The 16,756-nt window shown below is 44.8% G+C and overlaps 2 protein-coding genes across 6 annotated transcripts in view; both read left to right on the forward strand.

Annotated features, from left to right (window-relative positions):
- The first annotated feature begins 1,076 nt into the window (after window positions 1-1,076).
- On the forward strand, window positions 1,077-11,361 carry LOC310937486 (uncharacterized protein). 2 transcript variants are annotated; one of them, XM_083901767.1, is made up of 15 exons: window positions 1,077-5,468; window positions 5,699-5,840; window positions 5,969-6,103; window positions 6,914-6,962; window positions 7,063-7,199; window positions 7,298-7,401; window positions 7,594-7,704; window positions 7,895-8,155; window positions 8,298-8,377; window positions 8,474-8,683; window positions 8,972-9,038; window positions 9,318-9,446; window positions 9,540-9,610; window positions 10,112-10,181; window positions 10,289-11,361. In XM_083901767.1, the coding sequence occupies exons 1-15, from the start codon at window positions 1,260-1,262 to the stop codon at window positions 10,394-10,396; spliced, it is 5,883 nt and encodes a 1,960-aa protein (XP_083757893.1). In that variant the 5' UTR covers window positions 1,077-1,259; the 3' UTR covers window positions 10,397-11,361. The 2 variants fall into 2 exon arrangements, with proteins under 2 accessions (XP_083757893.1, XP_083757894.1); XM_083901768.1 differs by having other exon boundaries at window positions 8,301-8,377.
- A 2,073-nt stretch (window positions 11,362-13,434) lies between these two features.
- Window positions 13,435-16,756, forward strand: part of LOC310937624 (disco-interacting protein 2 homolog C-like) — a gene marked incomplete at both ends in the record, with an annotated part of 33,755 nt that continues 30,433 nt past the window's right edge. For all 4 annotated transcript variants that reach the window (XM_083901930.1, XM_083901929.1, XM_083901931.1 and 1 more), the window contains one exon: window positions 13,435-13,513. In XM_083901930.1, coding sequence (XP_083758056.1) covers window positions 13,435-13,513 — 79 coding nt within the window. The remainder of the gene's footprint in view (window positions 13,514-16,756) is intronic.

Raw genomic sequence — 16,756 nt, forward strand, 5'->3', positions numbered from 1 at the left:
CTACGTAGCCCTCGAAACGAAGCTTCCTCAGGACCACACTTGAAACGGAGGGCTTCGAGGAATTTCGCAGCTTCCGCCGCGTCACCTGTCAGCGAAGTTTGAAAGCTGGCCGTTAAAGACTCGCACAATGTATTTTCAGTATTTTAATCACGACAGTCATGTGTAATGATGTATTGTGGTCTTCTTCAATTGTCAACGGTGTTTCTGAATCACTCGTCAAGTTTGTTTTGAATTACTAGCTAGTCGTAGCCGATGCTATCCCGGCGTTCCTTTCGTAAGTGGTTAGCTAGCTGCTATCGCTATTTTTTTTTAACATTAACAAATTGTGCCGGAGTGCACAGTTACGTCTTCAGGACAGAACAGGAGATTCTGTCCCCGCTCTCCTCCGCTCTGTCTGCGAGCAGCTTTCTCCCTCTGCACCGTGTGTGTGTGTGTGTGGCTATGGTAATGCAGCGGGTCTGCAGTCGCTGTAACTGTGTGTGTGAACACTCCTCACAGCGTCGCCGCCGATGTCTTTGTTAGCAGCTGACAGTCGTAAAAACAGAAAAATAGCCCAGGCAACAGACATTACTTGTGAGGACGGCATTTTTGGATTGTTACATCAACAAGCATCGCATCGGCTTGTTGATGTAGCAGTCTGCGAGCGTCAAGTCCGGACGACGTGATGACGTAATGGAGGTGTGTCTCATTTCTTAGGGGAACGTTCGTACCCCTCGCTCCCTCAACTCTGTTTTGAGGGCCAAGGGGAACTCTGACAAAGGGGTAGGGGGAAGGGGGAGGGCTAAGGGGTGGTATTGGGATTCAGCCTTAGAGTTAAGAATGATCCATTGAGGCAGATAAATAAATAAAAACTAAGTCAGTCTAAATGTGAATGATGGGTGAGATAAAGGTGGAGTGAAAATGCTGCACTGCTGCTCTGTGATTGGTTCCCTCTCCACCATGTGCTGACCCTCTCAAACTGAAGCCTAACTGGGGCTTCCACATGCATTCACAGACACTCACACACACACACACATGTTGAGTGGCAGGAACATGTGAGCTCACTCACATGGGCTATTCTGGTCAGGGGGGAGGGAGTAAAGAGGGGGTGAGCCGTGGGGAGCAGAGGCTCTTGTCTCTTTCTGCATGTGGCTGAGACGACGTGAGGAGCCGCTCATGATTTTCGCTTGTGTCGCGTAGGCTCTTGGTGTGTGTGTGTGCGAGTGTGTGTGTGGCCATAGCAGTGTTTGTTTTTTTAATCCCACTCCAGGCCGGAGAAGATGGGCTGCTGCTTTAGTAAGGAGCTCAACCCCGGCCCACACACCGAGACCAGCAGTTTGTTACAGCCGACGCTCCACCACGGGTCGACCGAGGTGACGGAGCAGGTTAGGCAGCACGCCACCGCTCTGGCTCAACATGTGTCCCTACGAGACGAGACACCGTCCTCGAAGACACTTCAGGAAGACAAGGGACGACGTCCAGGAGTGAAAGTTTGTGTTGACGACCAGAACGTGACTGTGCCGAGCACGAGGGACCCTAAAGCAGCAGAGGAGGCTATTATTATCGCAGCCAGCACAGATATACATTCAAACACGGACACAGAAGCAGGTGGGGTCCGCGCGGCCTTGCCAAGCTGCGAACCGGCACCCTATATGGAGGTACTCACCCAGAATCCAGTCACACAGAAGGTGGTTGAGAACGCCAGGTCCTCCTGTGTCAGTCAGGAGCAGCACAAACCGACCAGGTGTGGCTCAGCTCTGACCAGGTTTCCTGCTCCTGGATGTTCTGGACGTGTCACAGTGAGGGCGGAGTCAGAGGACGAGCCGAGTCAGGAGGTGACGCAGCAGCAGGATTCTCCCGGAGCTGAGGAGGACGAGGGAAATGATGAAATCTACGTGGTCACTACACTGTGTCAGGGTGTGGAAACAAGGACCCGGAGCTTCTACAGCATATGTTCCATTGACGCAGCTGACCTTGAACATGATCCCAGCTACACCCAAACAGCTGGAGCAGACACAGCTGCTGCAGAAACGGCTCTCTTCCCCCGCAGAGCTGCACATATGTCTTTAGTCCCCAGCCAATCAAACGCAGAGGAATCTGAAGTCCACACGTACGCCGCACAACCTAAAACCACCAGCTGCTCATGTGACCAAGAACCAGCTTTAACACTGTCACCCACTCCTGATCAGTCTCTGACCATCCTTTCACATCTACACTCTGATGATTCACTCACCTCACCTGGACATGTGCTTCCTGTGTCTGAACCTGTTCCTCACCCTGAACCTCTCTCTGAACCTGTTCCTCACCCTGAACCTCTCTCTGAACCTGTTCCTCACCCTGAACCTGTGTCTGAACCTGTTCCTCACCCTGAACCTCTTTCTGAACCTGTGTCTGACACTGTTCTTCTTTCTGAACCTGTGTCTGACCCTGTTCCTCTCCCTGAACCTGTTCATGACTCTGTTCCTGAACCAGTTTCTGAACCTGTATGTGACCCTGAACTTTTTTCTGATCCTGTTTCTCACCCCGTTTCTGACCCTGCACCGCTGCCCACCTCATGTCCTCAGGCAGAAACTGAGGACTCTTATCCTGGAGATCTTAATCACCTGGTGAGTGTAGAGGCTGCAGAAGAATCCACAGACGACAGGATGAGTGAAGCATTTGAGGAGGAGCATGAAGACCGAGAGATGAATGTCACAGAGGAGCAGAGTATGGACTTGGAGGCCCACAAACCTGCAGAGGGAGTTTTTAAGGACATGGAGCACAAAGTTATCAACCTCCAAAGTCCACAAGCAGCCACTGAGTCTCCTGAACTAATTCCATCCAGTCAGAGCCTCAGCTCTTCAGGATGTGATCTCAAACTGTTGCAGACACAGGAGAGCGATGTTGTGTGTTTTTCTGGAAAACCTTTTGAAGTGGATTCAGCCTCCCTGCAGAGCCGGTCTGTCCCTGTGAACATCTGCAGAAGCAGCAGTGATGAAGGTGTTGTCCACAGAGGCACAGCAGACACTGTTCTCACAGAGGTGTCGTCCATTTCCACCATCTCCACTCTGTCGTCACTGCCCAGTGAAGTGGTCACCTTCACCTGCCACACCAGCCTCACACCCGCACCAGGTTTACCTGAAACCACATCACTTTTACCTGAATCCACATCAGATTTACCTGAAACCACATCACTTGTACCTGAAACCACATCACTTTTACCTGAATCCACATCAGATTTGCCTGAAACCACATCAGTTGTACCTGAAACCACATCACATTTACCTGAATCCACATCAGATTTACCTGAAACCACATCAGTTGTACCTGAAACCACATCACTTTTACCTGAATCCACATCAGATTTGCCTGAAACCACATCAGTTGTACCTGAAACCACATCATTTTTACCTGAATCCACATCAGATTTGCCTGAATCCACATCAGATTTGCCTGAAAACACATCAGTTGTACCTGAAACCACATCACTTTTACCTGAATCCACATCAGATTTACCTGAAACCACATCAGTTGTACCTGAAACCACATCACTTTTACCTGAATCCACATCAGATTTGCCTGAAACCACATCAGTTGTACCTGAAACCACATCACTTTTACCTGAATCCACATCAGATTTGCCTGAATCCACATCAGATTTGCCTGAAACCACATCAGTTGTACCTGAAACCACATCACTTTTACCTGAATCCACATCAGATTTGCCTGAAACCACATCAGTTGTACCTGAAACCACATCACTTTTACCTGAATCCACATCAGATTTACCTGAAACCACATCACTTTTACCTGAATCCACATCAGATTTGCCTGAAACCACATCACTTGTACCTGAAACCACATCACTTTTACCTGAATCCACATCAGATTTGCCTGAAACCACATCAGTTGTACCTGAATCCACATCACTTTTACCTGAAACCAAGTCAGTTGTACCCGAAACCACCACAGATTTACCAGAAACCACATCAGTTGTACCTGAAACCACGTCAGTTGTACCCGAAACCACGTCAGTTGTACCAGAAACCACATCAGTTGTACCTGAAACCACCACTGATTTACCTGAAACCACGTCAGTTGTACCAGAAACCACATCAGTTGTACCTGAAACCACCACAGATTTACCTGAAACCACCACAGATTTACCTGAAACCACCACAGATTTACCTGAAACCACATCAGTTGTACCTGAAACCACCACAGATTTACCTGAAACCACATCAGATTTACCTGAAACCACGTCAGTTGTACCTGAAACCACATCAGTTGTACCTGAAACCACATCAGTTGTACCTGAAACCACGTCAGATTTACCTGAAACCACGTCAGATGTACCTGAAACCACATCAGTTGTACCTGAAACCACATCAACTATATTAGATGTTTGTAAATTCACCTCAGATTTACCCAAATCCACATCCACAGAACAATTTGATGTTAATTCAAATGATCCCACTTTTGAATTGAGCAGCATTAAGACACAAAATCAGGATTCAGAACTCCTGTTTCCTAAACCTGTTACAAATAATTCCATGTTGGATCTAGGTGAGAAACAGATCTGTGAAGTGACGTCTGGAAATCCATACTGCGAACTTGTGGAGGAACATGCTGTTTCAGTTTATTTAACTAAAACTGGCCCAGATTTGTTTTTGGAGCTTGCAACTTTCAATCCAAGCATCAGTCTTCAGGATGTTGTTGAGGGTGAGAGTGAAGGTTGTCTCCTTCAGCCTCCTTCTGCTGAAAGCAGCACTCCTGTTGTCACTTCCTCTTCCTCATCTCCTTGTGCATCTTTTGAGGAACATGCTCCAGTGAGTCGAAACGGCAAAATCCAGATTAAAGTAAATCCAGCAGAGTGTGAGGAGGAAGAAACGGCTTCCCAGGAGGCTCAGATTTACCTCGTCTCCAGAGAGCATCTGTCCTTCTGTCCTCCATTGTCCTTTGAACCCACAGATATATTGAACTCTCATGTCCACCTGGACGCAGCTGCAGAGGCATCTTGTCTTTTGTCCACAGAGACACAGCATGAAGACAATGAAGTCCTCGCTGACGGTAGTGTCTGTGACATGTACACGACTCCAACTGTGGGATTTGATGGTGAAGAGAACATCTCCATGATCACGGTGGACCCGGGTCAGATCGACGTTTACGCCTCGCTCCCGTCTTACGAGATTCACTTCCAGGGTCACGCGGTCGCAGAGGAGGGAGAGGGTGAAGGAGGGATGAGGGAGATGGTGTCGGAGCTCCTCGGGGAAGACGCCGACTCCTCCGCGTGCTGTCTCTACCCTCACCCGTGGATCAAGCTGGGCCTGGAGGAGTGGGCTCAGGGCGTGGCCGAGGACGACGGCGTGCTGGGGGGTGGCGTGGAGCAGATCCCGGCCTCGGTGTCGGAGCTGCAGCCGTCCATGGCTCTGCTGGGAGCGTTTCCTTACAGCACTGTGATGCCGCAGGGCTCGTGTGTGTGGGAGTGGCACACAGACTGTACTCAGTCTGTAAGTGGTCTGTTGTATATAATAATGATGTTCTCAAATGTCTTGTTTTGTCCACGATCTAACAACGATTCATTTTTAATGATTTCTTTGTTATATGGAGCAAAGACGGCAGAAAATATTCACATTTAAGAAGCAAACAAATGGTGGAAAAATGAATGATGTAACAAAGTAAAACCTTTGCTTTGTTATGAACTCATGAGTCATATGTAGCCTCGTCGTTTTAATTTCAGGAACCCGTTGCTGCTCCGAGCCTCAACCCAGACGCTGAGGTCTGGACCAGTCATGACTATAACGTGGAGGTCCATGGCCCCGCCTACCCTCAGGCTCAGCAGCCGTGGCTGCAACTGACCGACCCTGTGACCGACCCTGAAGGTGAGATGGAGTCACCTCAACCTCAACTCCACAACTAAAATCAACAAAAACTATGATATTTCGCCGTCTGTGAGGAAGAGTGTGATTTAGTATTTGCTGGATGACGGGGGGTGTTGTTTTTGTTTTAGGGTTTGTGTCGGACTTCCATCTGGAGGACATGGGTCTCGTTGAGGTCGTGGCTGATCCCACTTCAGTTGAGTTCAAGATACTGACCGGTGAAGCACCTGTGGTCAATGGAGAGTCCACTCATCCTCCTGTTACAGGTATCAGTCTGATCTAGTTTGGGTTTATTAAAGCTGCCGTCTTTCACATAACTGCTCGTCCAGGACCACCATTCATATTCCTCCATGTCTCTTCATAGACACATTTAGTGGGACATTTTGTTTTATTTCACTCTTGGCCAGAGGTCGACCTATATGGGTTTTTCTGAAGCTGATTTTTAGAAATCAGAGGAGCCAATTGATGAAAATGTACCCAGTTTTCTACTTTTCCTCTGTCTTATTAAATATAGCCGTTAAATGATGAAAGCTTTTAGTTTGATGAGTGTCCATATTTTTACCGGCTGCTTCCTACAGCTCAATAAACCCCTACCCTCTGGGAAGGGTGACCAGAACAAGTATGGCGGACAACTCGAGTGTCTTTAAGGTTTTGTTCTACACACGACTTCAAAGTGTGTAAATGGACAAAGTGTACGGGTTCTGATGATCAGTTACAGATGAAAGACAGGAAAATAAAATAATAAGTGTTTGAAGACATAGCTTTGGTGTCAAAGCTTTGATGACAACTGGGAGCTTTGATTACACAGTGCACATGCTTCATACTGCAGGGAAGTTCTCCAACTGTTTTTTATTGTTTGTTTATAGGCTTAAACAAACTTATTTTTTTTACTGGTATTTTATGTTTTACTGAACAATTGTGTGATTCTTTATCTGTAACAGGTGCTGTGTAAATACAATTTAGTAGCACTGTATTTTCAATGAAAAACAACAATGAAAAATTAAGAAAAATATTTCAAATATCCAAGTTACTTGGAACAAAAATGTGTGTTTGCTGACCTTTGTTTTTTCTTCCAGATCAAGTCAAAGAAGAGCTGAGGACCGTTTTGGAATCCTGCCTGAACAGGTCACAATACACACAGAAAGAGAAAAGATACACTCCTTCACCAGCAGGTGGGGCCTTAACAGGGACAGTGTTGACTGATCCTGATCCTCTGTGTTCACAGCGAGCAGCTCAGCAGTGACCTGTACCTCAAGTCTCAGATGGACAGCGACCAGTACGTCCCCATCTCAACCATCGCGAGCCTTGACAAGGTCAAGAGCCTCTGCACAGACGTGGACGTCCTCTCCGACATCCTGAAATGTCAGTGTTTCTGGATTTCCACACTGTAAAAAAAAAAATTGTATTCATGACTTTTTTTTTTTTAAATCACTAAATGTGATAACTGTCCGTCACTGCAGCGCTGCCTCTGGTCCAGGTGGCGCCGTGTGGACAGAAGGTCCGGCCCACACAGGGGCGATGTGTTCTCATCCTCCGTGAAATCCCTGACACGACGCCTCGTGAGGTAAGAGTCCACATCCCACACAGCAACTAACCCCTCTGATTTTAGCCACTTCAATAAAAGACTTGGTCTACGATAACTTAAGAATATTCATAAAGATTCTACTGCAACTGACATTATATTTCAGAACTTCCCTTTAATACAGAGATTAAAGGTTAGCGATGTGTCGGTGTGACTGACGTCTCTGTTGTGCAGGACGTGGAGTCTCTCTTTGATGGACAGAATCTGCCCAAGTTCGTGAGCTGCGAGTTTGTAAATAACGACAACTGGTTCGTCACTTTCACATCTGAAGCCGACGCACAGCAGGTAAAAATCCAGCTTTTCATTCATTCATTCATTCATTCATTCATTCATTCATTTATTTATGTATGTATGTATGCATGTGTGTGTGTGTGTATGTATATATATATATATATATTTAATAATTTCAAATAATGATTAAAAACCAAAATGATTGAGAGGGTTACTGTGTGTGTGTGTGTGTGTTTGTCCTCAGGTCTTTAAATATCTCAGAGAGGAAGTGCGGGTGTTTCAGGGGAAACCGTTGATGGTCAGGATCAAGGCCAAAACCATGACGGTTCCTTCGTACGCGCCCAAAAACGGCTACAGGTGTCCCCAACTGGACCAGTGCAACAACAACTATGGCCTGTACTACACCATGAACGACTACCAGCAGCCGTACTCCGCCCACATGACACAAGCTCAGGTGTTCGACTTCCCCAGTGACGTGTGGATGTCGGGATACAAACACTCGGAGGTGAGTGGAAGTTTTTCTAAATCACCCAAAATAATCATGGGTCATTGAAAGTGCTTGAATTTTGTGTAAGAAATAAGTGAAGTTGGTTGATATTTAGGTCAATGTCTCCCTTGTTTGTTATGACGCCACCTACTGTTTGCAGCAGCCTCTCGGTCTGATGAACGGTCTGATGAACGGATATCCAGGAACGTACTTCAAACCTCGTAACCCTCACAGGCCCAGGTGACTATGACAAGCTTTTTATTAGCCGTGATAATATTTGTTTCGTCCCTGTCCGTGACGTCGTCAGCTCAGTGTCTCCTCGCTAACATCTTCCAGGAGAGGCTCCAGGTGGTCCAACGCCGGAGACCGCCGTCAAGTCGTTCAGAGCGACTCCTCGCCCTCGACGGAGCAAACGCCGCCGGAGCGTCCCTCGACTCCGTCCAGGCCGGGCCGAGGTCGGTCGTGGAGCAACGTGCGCAGCCAGAGCCGAGGAGGGAGGGCAGAGTCTAACAAGCAGCCTGTGAACGCCTCGTCTGAGTGGGGGAGGTAAAGACTCGTCACACCTGAGGGACACGGGGTTAATGAAAAATATAAAGGACGGAGAGATGAGATTACAAATATTCAACAACAGTGTCGCCACATTTAATTAGAATACGTAAACCTTGCATAACATTTATTACATTTACGACAGGACGGTGAAGGCAACAGCTCAAAATAAACCACCGTGGTTGGATTATGTCACGAGTTAGTGTTTATTATTCTCGTATGTGCTCTGATAACTTCACACACATAGACATGTTTGAGTGAAACATTGATAAAGTCTGTGCTCTGAAGGAAAGGAAACGGTCAGAGGAGGAGAAACAACCCAAGGTCACGGGACAAATCTTCAGAGGACGGTCAGGTAAAGAAACAATGCCTGTTTTACACTTACATGTACTACAATTTATACAAGTATGTTTGTCTATTATTGTATAAATTGTAGTCTAATAAAATTCAGATTCTTACACACAGATGCAGAGATGCCTAAACTGCCTCGATGGCATGATTATGATTTTTTTCTCAATATTGAAAATTGATTTGAAGGAAAAACATGAAAGTATGTTTGTGTTTATTGGTTCTGTGCATTGTCTTTGTGTGTGTGTGTGTGTCTGTGTGTGTCTGTGTGTGTCTGTGTGTGTAGAATCCACCTGGTCAGTCTCCTCCCCGTCAGCCGTCTCCTCCTCTCGAGCTCGGGCTGACCAGTTTCCCTCCTCTTTCCGGCGCTAGCGCTGCCATAGCAACCGAACTCACAGCGAACGATAGCAGCAAGGTAACAGTCTGTCTGACACACACACACACACACACACACACACACACACACACACACACACACACACGACTCACCTGCCTTTCATCATCACAGGGTCCAGTGAAAGGCGGCAGCTCCTGTCAATCATCAACACCTTCACAAGAACCACAGACAGACTCACAACTGTAAGTTTCATTCATACACTGTGTACAAAAACCACCAGGGGACGATGTTCACTTGACACCAGGTTTAGTATTTAGTATTATTTTAGCAGCTGTATGTGGAGAAAGTGGAGACATATTCTCTCTTTCACTGATAAACCTGATATTTTAAAAGTCATGAACATATTGGTGTCATGAGGAGACTCTTGATGGAGACACGCAATGTCGTCTATGTTTCCGCCATAATTCATGTGTTCTTCTTCTCTGCTTCCTTGCGGGATGTAAACAACGATCAACACTGCCCCCAGCACTTCCTGTAGCTAGTTCTGGATATCGCGAGTGTGTGTTTGGTCGTGTTTGTTTACACTGCAGTTACAGCTGAGCTTGAAGCGGCCGGTGTGTGATTTACAATAACAATAACACGACACGTCGACGCTTACGTTTTATCGTCAACAAATTTTTGTAGTCGACGTAATCGATTACGTCCAGTGTGAACCGGCCCTAATGTCCTCCCTGTCTCCATAGGAACGTAAAGGAGTGTTCAGAGACGACCAGCGAGGCCAAAGCCTCTCTGCAAACACAGGATCCAGTCAAGGTAAGACAATGTTCACACAGAGACATAACAATACCAACAACTTAAAAAGTTACGCACTGTACCTTTTTAAAACAATCTGCCCGCTGTCGTCTTCTCTGATTGGACAGGAAGTCAAAAAGCTAAGCTACGCTCAGATCTGCCAGAAAGCATCAGCGTCGCCCTATGACCCGGCCCATCCTGCTGACCACGCCTCCTCAGACGCGGGGTCGACATAACCAGCCCAAGCACACCTCCGGTCCCAACTTCTGTTACCACGGTGACCAGAAAAGACAGAGATTTTGTTTTGTTTTGTAAAAATGTATGTTTGTACTAATTGTGCAGCAGATAAATCCAGAATGTAGTAGAATGTGAAACTCCGCCCACACTGGGCGCCGAGGGGGCAGGGCTGTTACCGCCGGCTACAGTTGGACGTTTTGGGTCGGCGTGGATCTGGAGGTGCGTTGACTTTTTAAAAATGGAAGCAGGAAAGGAGCGGTGTAAATGTTTGTGTGTGGTCGAGGTCAGTTATTTCAGGGCCAGGTTCCATTTAGTTTTTTGTCTCGTTTTGCGGACGAACACTGACGCTGCTTTCTTTCTTTGTTTCCTCACCTGTTTGTGTGTGTGTGTGTGTGTGTGATCCAGGATGTGTTTTGGTTGTTTTAATTTCCACACGTTTGTGTCATAATTTAGTCCACAGGGGGCACTGTGGGCACACGCAATGCGTCTTTTTTTCCTCATTAAATGTTAGTGCCATTCAGTTTGATTTCACGTCACACCTCTGTACCTGTGTGATTTTTGCCAGTCAGGGATTCAAATTTAAATAAATAATTTAAAAAAAGGTTCTTTTGAGAAAAGCACTGAATACCAAGCCTTTTGTGCATGATTTTCTTTTATTATTATTATTATTATTATTTATTTCCTTTTAGAATTTAAAGAGATAGGTCAGGTTTTTTGTGTGCGTGTTGACTGCCTAAACAAAAACCTGAACTGTCCCTTTTAATTTACGTCTCATTTTTTATTTACGTTGGCTAGAAGTGCTTTTTTTTCGTGTGGTTAAAGCTTTGGTCTCACCCTGTTTGTTGTGGACGTAAAAGAACTTGAATTGATTTATTGACTGTATTGAGTAACCGATGTTCTTCTGTTTAAAAATATTTTTAAATGTGGACGCTGTTGCCACGGAGACGCAGCAGCGGCAGTTCAGGCATGCGTTTCTTTGTACAGATGTACATAATATTGAGAGAGAATTAAAGAAGTGCCTTTGAAGTTATCCATGTTGTGTTTGTGTGTTTAAATGTTTACCTGTTTCTCCACACAGAGCAGGTTCAGTTTGGCTGCAGTTCCTCCTCTGACCAGCAGGTGGCGGTGGAACGCCACTGTAGCAGTCATGAGTCCATTACTCGGCCTCTGCACTTGTTTACACCGAGGATGATTTGATTGTCGGAGGCTAATGAAACTAATGAAATCCAGTTTATTATCACGAGGACAAATGAAGCTTCGCACGTTTGTTTCTGCCACATTAGACCAGTTCACTCACTCACCACTTCATTAAAGGCTCCTTGACCTTCAATATGAGTCGTGTTAAACTGCGGAGCTTAAGCTTCCATAAAGATTAACCCTTGTGAAGAAGCGGGCCAATGGAGGTCATCAGCCTTTAACATGAAAATAATTATATTTATTATATTATATTTTATCGCTCATGTCCATTCTAAGTTACAAAACTCATAGGGCTGCACCAAAAAAAGCCATGCATGTCAGAGTGTGGACTGACCCATATTTCTAGCTTTAAACATAATCAAGAAAACATAAACAAATGAATTAATTGCTCATTCTTTTATAACTTCATATTTATGTGTGTAAAAATTCATGAATAAACAAACTACATTCAGCATGAATTTGCAGCAGCTTTTGGAGGATGTTCTCTCTCCACCAGCACCACCGTCCATTCAAGTGAGTGTTTATTTTTTTGTTTTCTAAAATAATTTAGGCAGCAAATCCACAAAAATGCTATTAAAAAAAAGGATTTGGGCAGATGATAAAATGCATGATTTGTGTGTTTATTTTTTAAATGAAATCCCAGTGTTTTAAATAAAGGTAAGATTAATACGTGGAAAAAATTTAAATAAATTGAATTGCCTGTTTATACATGTAAGGTGACCTAATTTATGTTGGGTTTTTTTCTTTCGATTTAGACGAGCTTTTCGGCGGCCGCCATTTTGGACCACCATGTTTTCCCAGTAAGCTAAACCTGTTTTAATATTTTATGTCGACTCCGTTTTACCAAGAAACGATGCGACATATATAAAAAAAAGCTCTGAGGGATGACATATTTGTATTTTCAGAGATAATAATTGGTGATTACTTTTTAAAGAACGTCAAAAAACCGCCACACACCAAAGCCCATTGGGGAAAAAAAGTCAGCGATTTAAGCTAGCAGCGACACAGGAGCTGCTGGTCTACTCACTGCTGCCTCGTGTGGTCAGTTTGTGCCACGGAGGTAAATCTGAACGAAGGATTTCAAACACAGAATTTGACAAAATAACCAATTTGAACGCACAGTTTCTCTCTGTGGACTTTTGTGTGTGGGAGAGTAAGCGGTTTACAGTGCTTTTCAGCGGCCGCCATTTTGGACCACCATGTTTTGTTTCACAGTCGTTATGCTGACTCAACTTTACCAATAAACGTTGGTAAATCTAAAAAGAGCGATTCCTTTATGTCCACATTTGTATTTTCAGACAATAACTGGTGTTTGATCTTAAATTTACAACAAAAACTGAAGGATTTCTATGTGTTTATTAAACAGGTGTGGTCGCGGCAGTGCACTGTGTTAAAGGTGTGGTTGCTCGCTGCGCCCTCTGTCGGTGATGACCGGCACTGCCGCCTCCCTCCTCCTCCTCCTCCCCTCAGCCTCCGTAGAGTCACGTGACACGAGCGGCGAGAGAAGCAGCAAACGGCTCCGAGGCTCATCATCACCACCACCATCATCATCATCACTTCCACCGCCAGCAGCAGCAGCAGCAGCACCGCGGCAGCGGCAGCGCAGACACCGACACACCGGAGCTGATTCACGGAGCCGGGGCCGAGCCATGGCGGGCTCCCGCTAACAGCAGCCCCGCGGTTTCTCTCTTTGTTCTCCCTCCACGTCCCGTCGTCTCTCACGCGCCTCCGCCGAGGAGGGGCCGCCGAGGAGAAGCAGGAGGAAGAGGAGGAGGAGGAGGAGGAAGAGGAGGAGGCGGCAGGAGCAACAGCAGCGGTCTGAGGTGTTTTTGAGAGCGGAATGGCGGACCGAGAGGCGTCGCCGATACCGCTGGAGATCCGAGCCCGACTGGCGGAGCTGGAGCTGGAGCTGTCAGAGGGTAAGAAGACCTTCTTCTTCTCCTCCTCCTCTTCCTCTTTCCTCCTCCTCTTCCTCTTTCTTATCCCGTTATCTCACAATCACCATCATCATCATCATCATCATCATCACACCTTCCACACTTACTAACGGAATCTAGCCGTTCATTCCTGCGGCCCCTTCCTCCTCCTCCTCCTCCTCCTCCTCCCATCCAGATGTTTGTCAGCCGGAGCAGAGACCGGCCTGCTCAGCTCTGTGAGGCCGGGAGAGGGAGAGGGCAGAGCGGGGACACACTGCAGGATCGGGCCGCTGCTCTTTGTCTCTGTGTTTGAAAATAAACAAACCGGGGTTTTCTTTTTTTCTTTTTTCCCCGGTGCACGAGCGAAAAACAAGCAGCAGTTTGACCTTGAGATGTTGACATAATCATACCTGTATGTGTGTGTGTGTGTGTGTGTGTGTGCATCGCAATGCTATGATCACACACACACACGCACACATACAGGGAGAGGGGCGCAGTTATGGCTTTTAAAGCCCGGGATTGGAGCCCCTTCCTCGGTGTGTTAGGGCCTGCAGAGCCGCTGAGGATGAGGAGGATGCTCTTCTTCGTTTTTCTTCCTCCTGCTTCCTCTCCATACACGGATGCAGCAAACACACACACACACAATCACAGCAGTCCACCCTGCTGTTATTTCAATCCACCTCACACAGTAACATTTCGGCCTTATATAATGGGAGATGACATCTTTTATTAATGTAAGCATGTGGAGGCCTGCCCTTCTTTTTTTCCCTGTGAAATGTCCCTTTATTGTGGCTCAGATGTGTTTTTAAAGTCATAGTTCAGGATTTATGGCTTTCATGGAGAGAAAACCCAGATTTTTAGACATTTAGCATAAGAAAACCTTATAATAATCTACCCCAGATTAAGTCTACGACATTTTAAGATCATGTTCACGTCTTTACGTCACTTTTCCAACAGGAAACGGAAGTTTGTAAACCACTCACTCTCCTGCACCATACTCCATTGTAAAAACCTGCAATTTTACATCACATGGACACAGGAGTTGTTGATCCACTGCTGCCTCCATTGTTAAGTTCAAATGTGTTATATTGTGACATCGGGTTTAAAATACTTTGTCCAGATTTTCCTCAGTAACACAAAGTGACCACACGAGGCAGCAGTAGACCTGCAGCTCCTGTGTCCCTGTGAGATAAAATCACTGATTTTCTCTATGGGGTTTGGTGTGGGAGAGTGAGTGATTTACAAGCTTCAGTTTCCTTTTTGGAAAAGTCTGTCTAACAGTGAGATAAAGACATGAACATGTTCTTAAAACATCACAGACTTAAAGTGATGTAGATTTTATCAGGCAAAGAGTCTAAAATCTGCTCTTTTCCAGTGAACTGTCTCTTTATCGTCTGCTCCGGTTCTGTCACGGCTGCAAACTCTGCAGTGAAACTTGATTTATTGTAACCTGCAGTAATAAAACAGGATCAGTATGGCGATATAAGACAGATATGGAACATAATTCAGCTCGTAAATGGTTCAATATCTACATGTTAGGTAAGTGACAATTCAATGTTGTGGCTATTCTGACTAAACTAATTGCAATAATTAAATCTTAATAAATTACGTTAAATTTCCGAACACAAATAGTTTCTTCTTTAAAACGATTTGTCAACAAAAACAGGCCGAGCTTTGTTTGTAATCGTAAACTTTTTTACGAGCCACATTTTTGTGATCTGAACACCAAAATGATCTGCTTACACCAATTGAAGTAATCTGAATATATGCCACAGAATAATCTGATCATGTATACTTAAATATCTGAATTAGACACGCTCAAAATAATCTCATTCAAACCACTGAATTAATCTGATTACTTAACAAGAAATCGTTTGATTGCATCCGCTGAAGTAATCTGACTAACTGCCTCAGTAATCTGTTTTCATCCAGCAAGATGACCTGAACACATGCATCAAAATAATCTGATTACACCAAATAAAGTAATCTGAATATAAGCCACATAATAACCTGATTGTACCCACTGATATAATCTGATCATGTTTACTCAAATAACTGAATCAGAAACACTCAAAGTAATCTAATTAAAACCACTGAATTAATCCGATTACTGAACAAAACTAGTCTGATTGTGGATGAAGTTGTGGGGAGTAAAGGGCTGTTTCACCTGTTTTTAATGTCACATTCTCTTCCTTCAAGGAAGTCATTTTCATTTGTTTGTTCAGTGTCTTGTGCATCAAAAACTTCAATCCCATCATCCTCTGCCGTTTTGGGCATGAGAGCAGCTGTGTGATGGTTGATCTCACTGTATTTTTTGTTGAAGTGGCCCTTTAAAGATAGTTTTTCATTGTAGGAGCTTGAGTCAGAGAATTGTCTGCCTGTTGTGTACTCGATAAATGATTCATTCATTCATTTCTATGAGAATGAATCATTGAACACCGCGTACGATCGTTGAATGAAATCATTTCAAAGTAAAACTCCATAAAAAACAACAATTTATACTTTTTTTTACAGTTTCACTTTGACTGAAACAGAGCTGAGACCACAGTTTTCCGTCCCTGCTGACAGGTCGTTGTGCGGTCTGACGCCGCCCCGCTGCTCCACCCCGGATCCACCAGATTATTAGATAATCTGTGCAGAAATCAGATGAGCTCTGACAGATTTAATCTCGTCAACACTGCTGTTTTGTCAGCCTCTCGCTCTCGTGCCTATTTAAGTCACAATATGATATTATCAACATATTGCAATTGCGATAAACTCACACAACAGCTCTAGTGAGATTATGTTAATCCACAAATAGTTTGATGTTTATTCGTAGCATCAGTATTATCACGATATTTCAGTCACGATACAATATTATTGCGATATTTCAGTCGTGAAATTATATCAAAATATTTCAGTGACAATACGATATTATCACAAAAAAGTTTATTTGTACCATTAGTTAAAATAATTATATGATTTAAAAATGAACGATACTTTTCTCAAATTCTCAAAAGCGACAATGAAAAAAGCGATATTTCACTGTAGAGCCCCCACCCCTAACATGTATATTAACAGATTTATAGTTTAAAAGATCCATTATTAGTGAATGAATCAATAGAGGAAAAGAATGTTTGGTTTCAGGCCTAATCTGAAGCCAAACTTTTTTTTAATCCCTGTGGAACGTTTCTGTCAGTTTGAGACGAGCGCTGACGTTTGAAATCCGCCCAATAATCAATAAAAATGGACGTAAGACGTCGGCAG

This window comes from Microchirus variegatus, assembly GCF_963457635.1.
Source record: "Microchirus variegatus genome assembly, chromosome: 15".
NCBI classification, from domain to species: Eukaryota; Metazoa; Chordata; class Actinopteri; order Pleuronectiformes; family Soleidae; genus Microchirus; species Microchirus variegatus.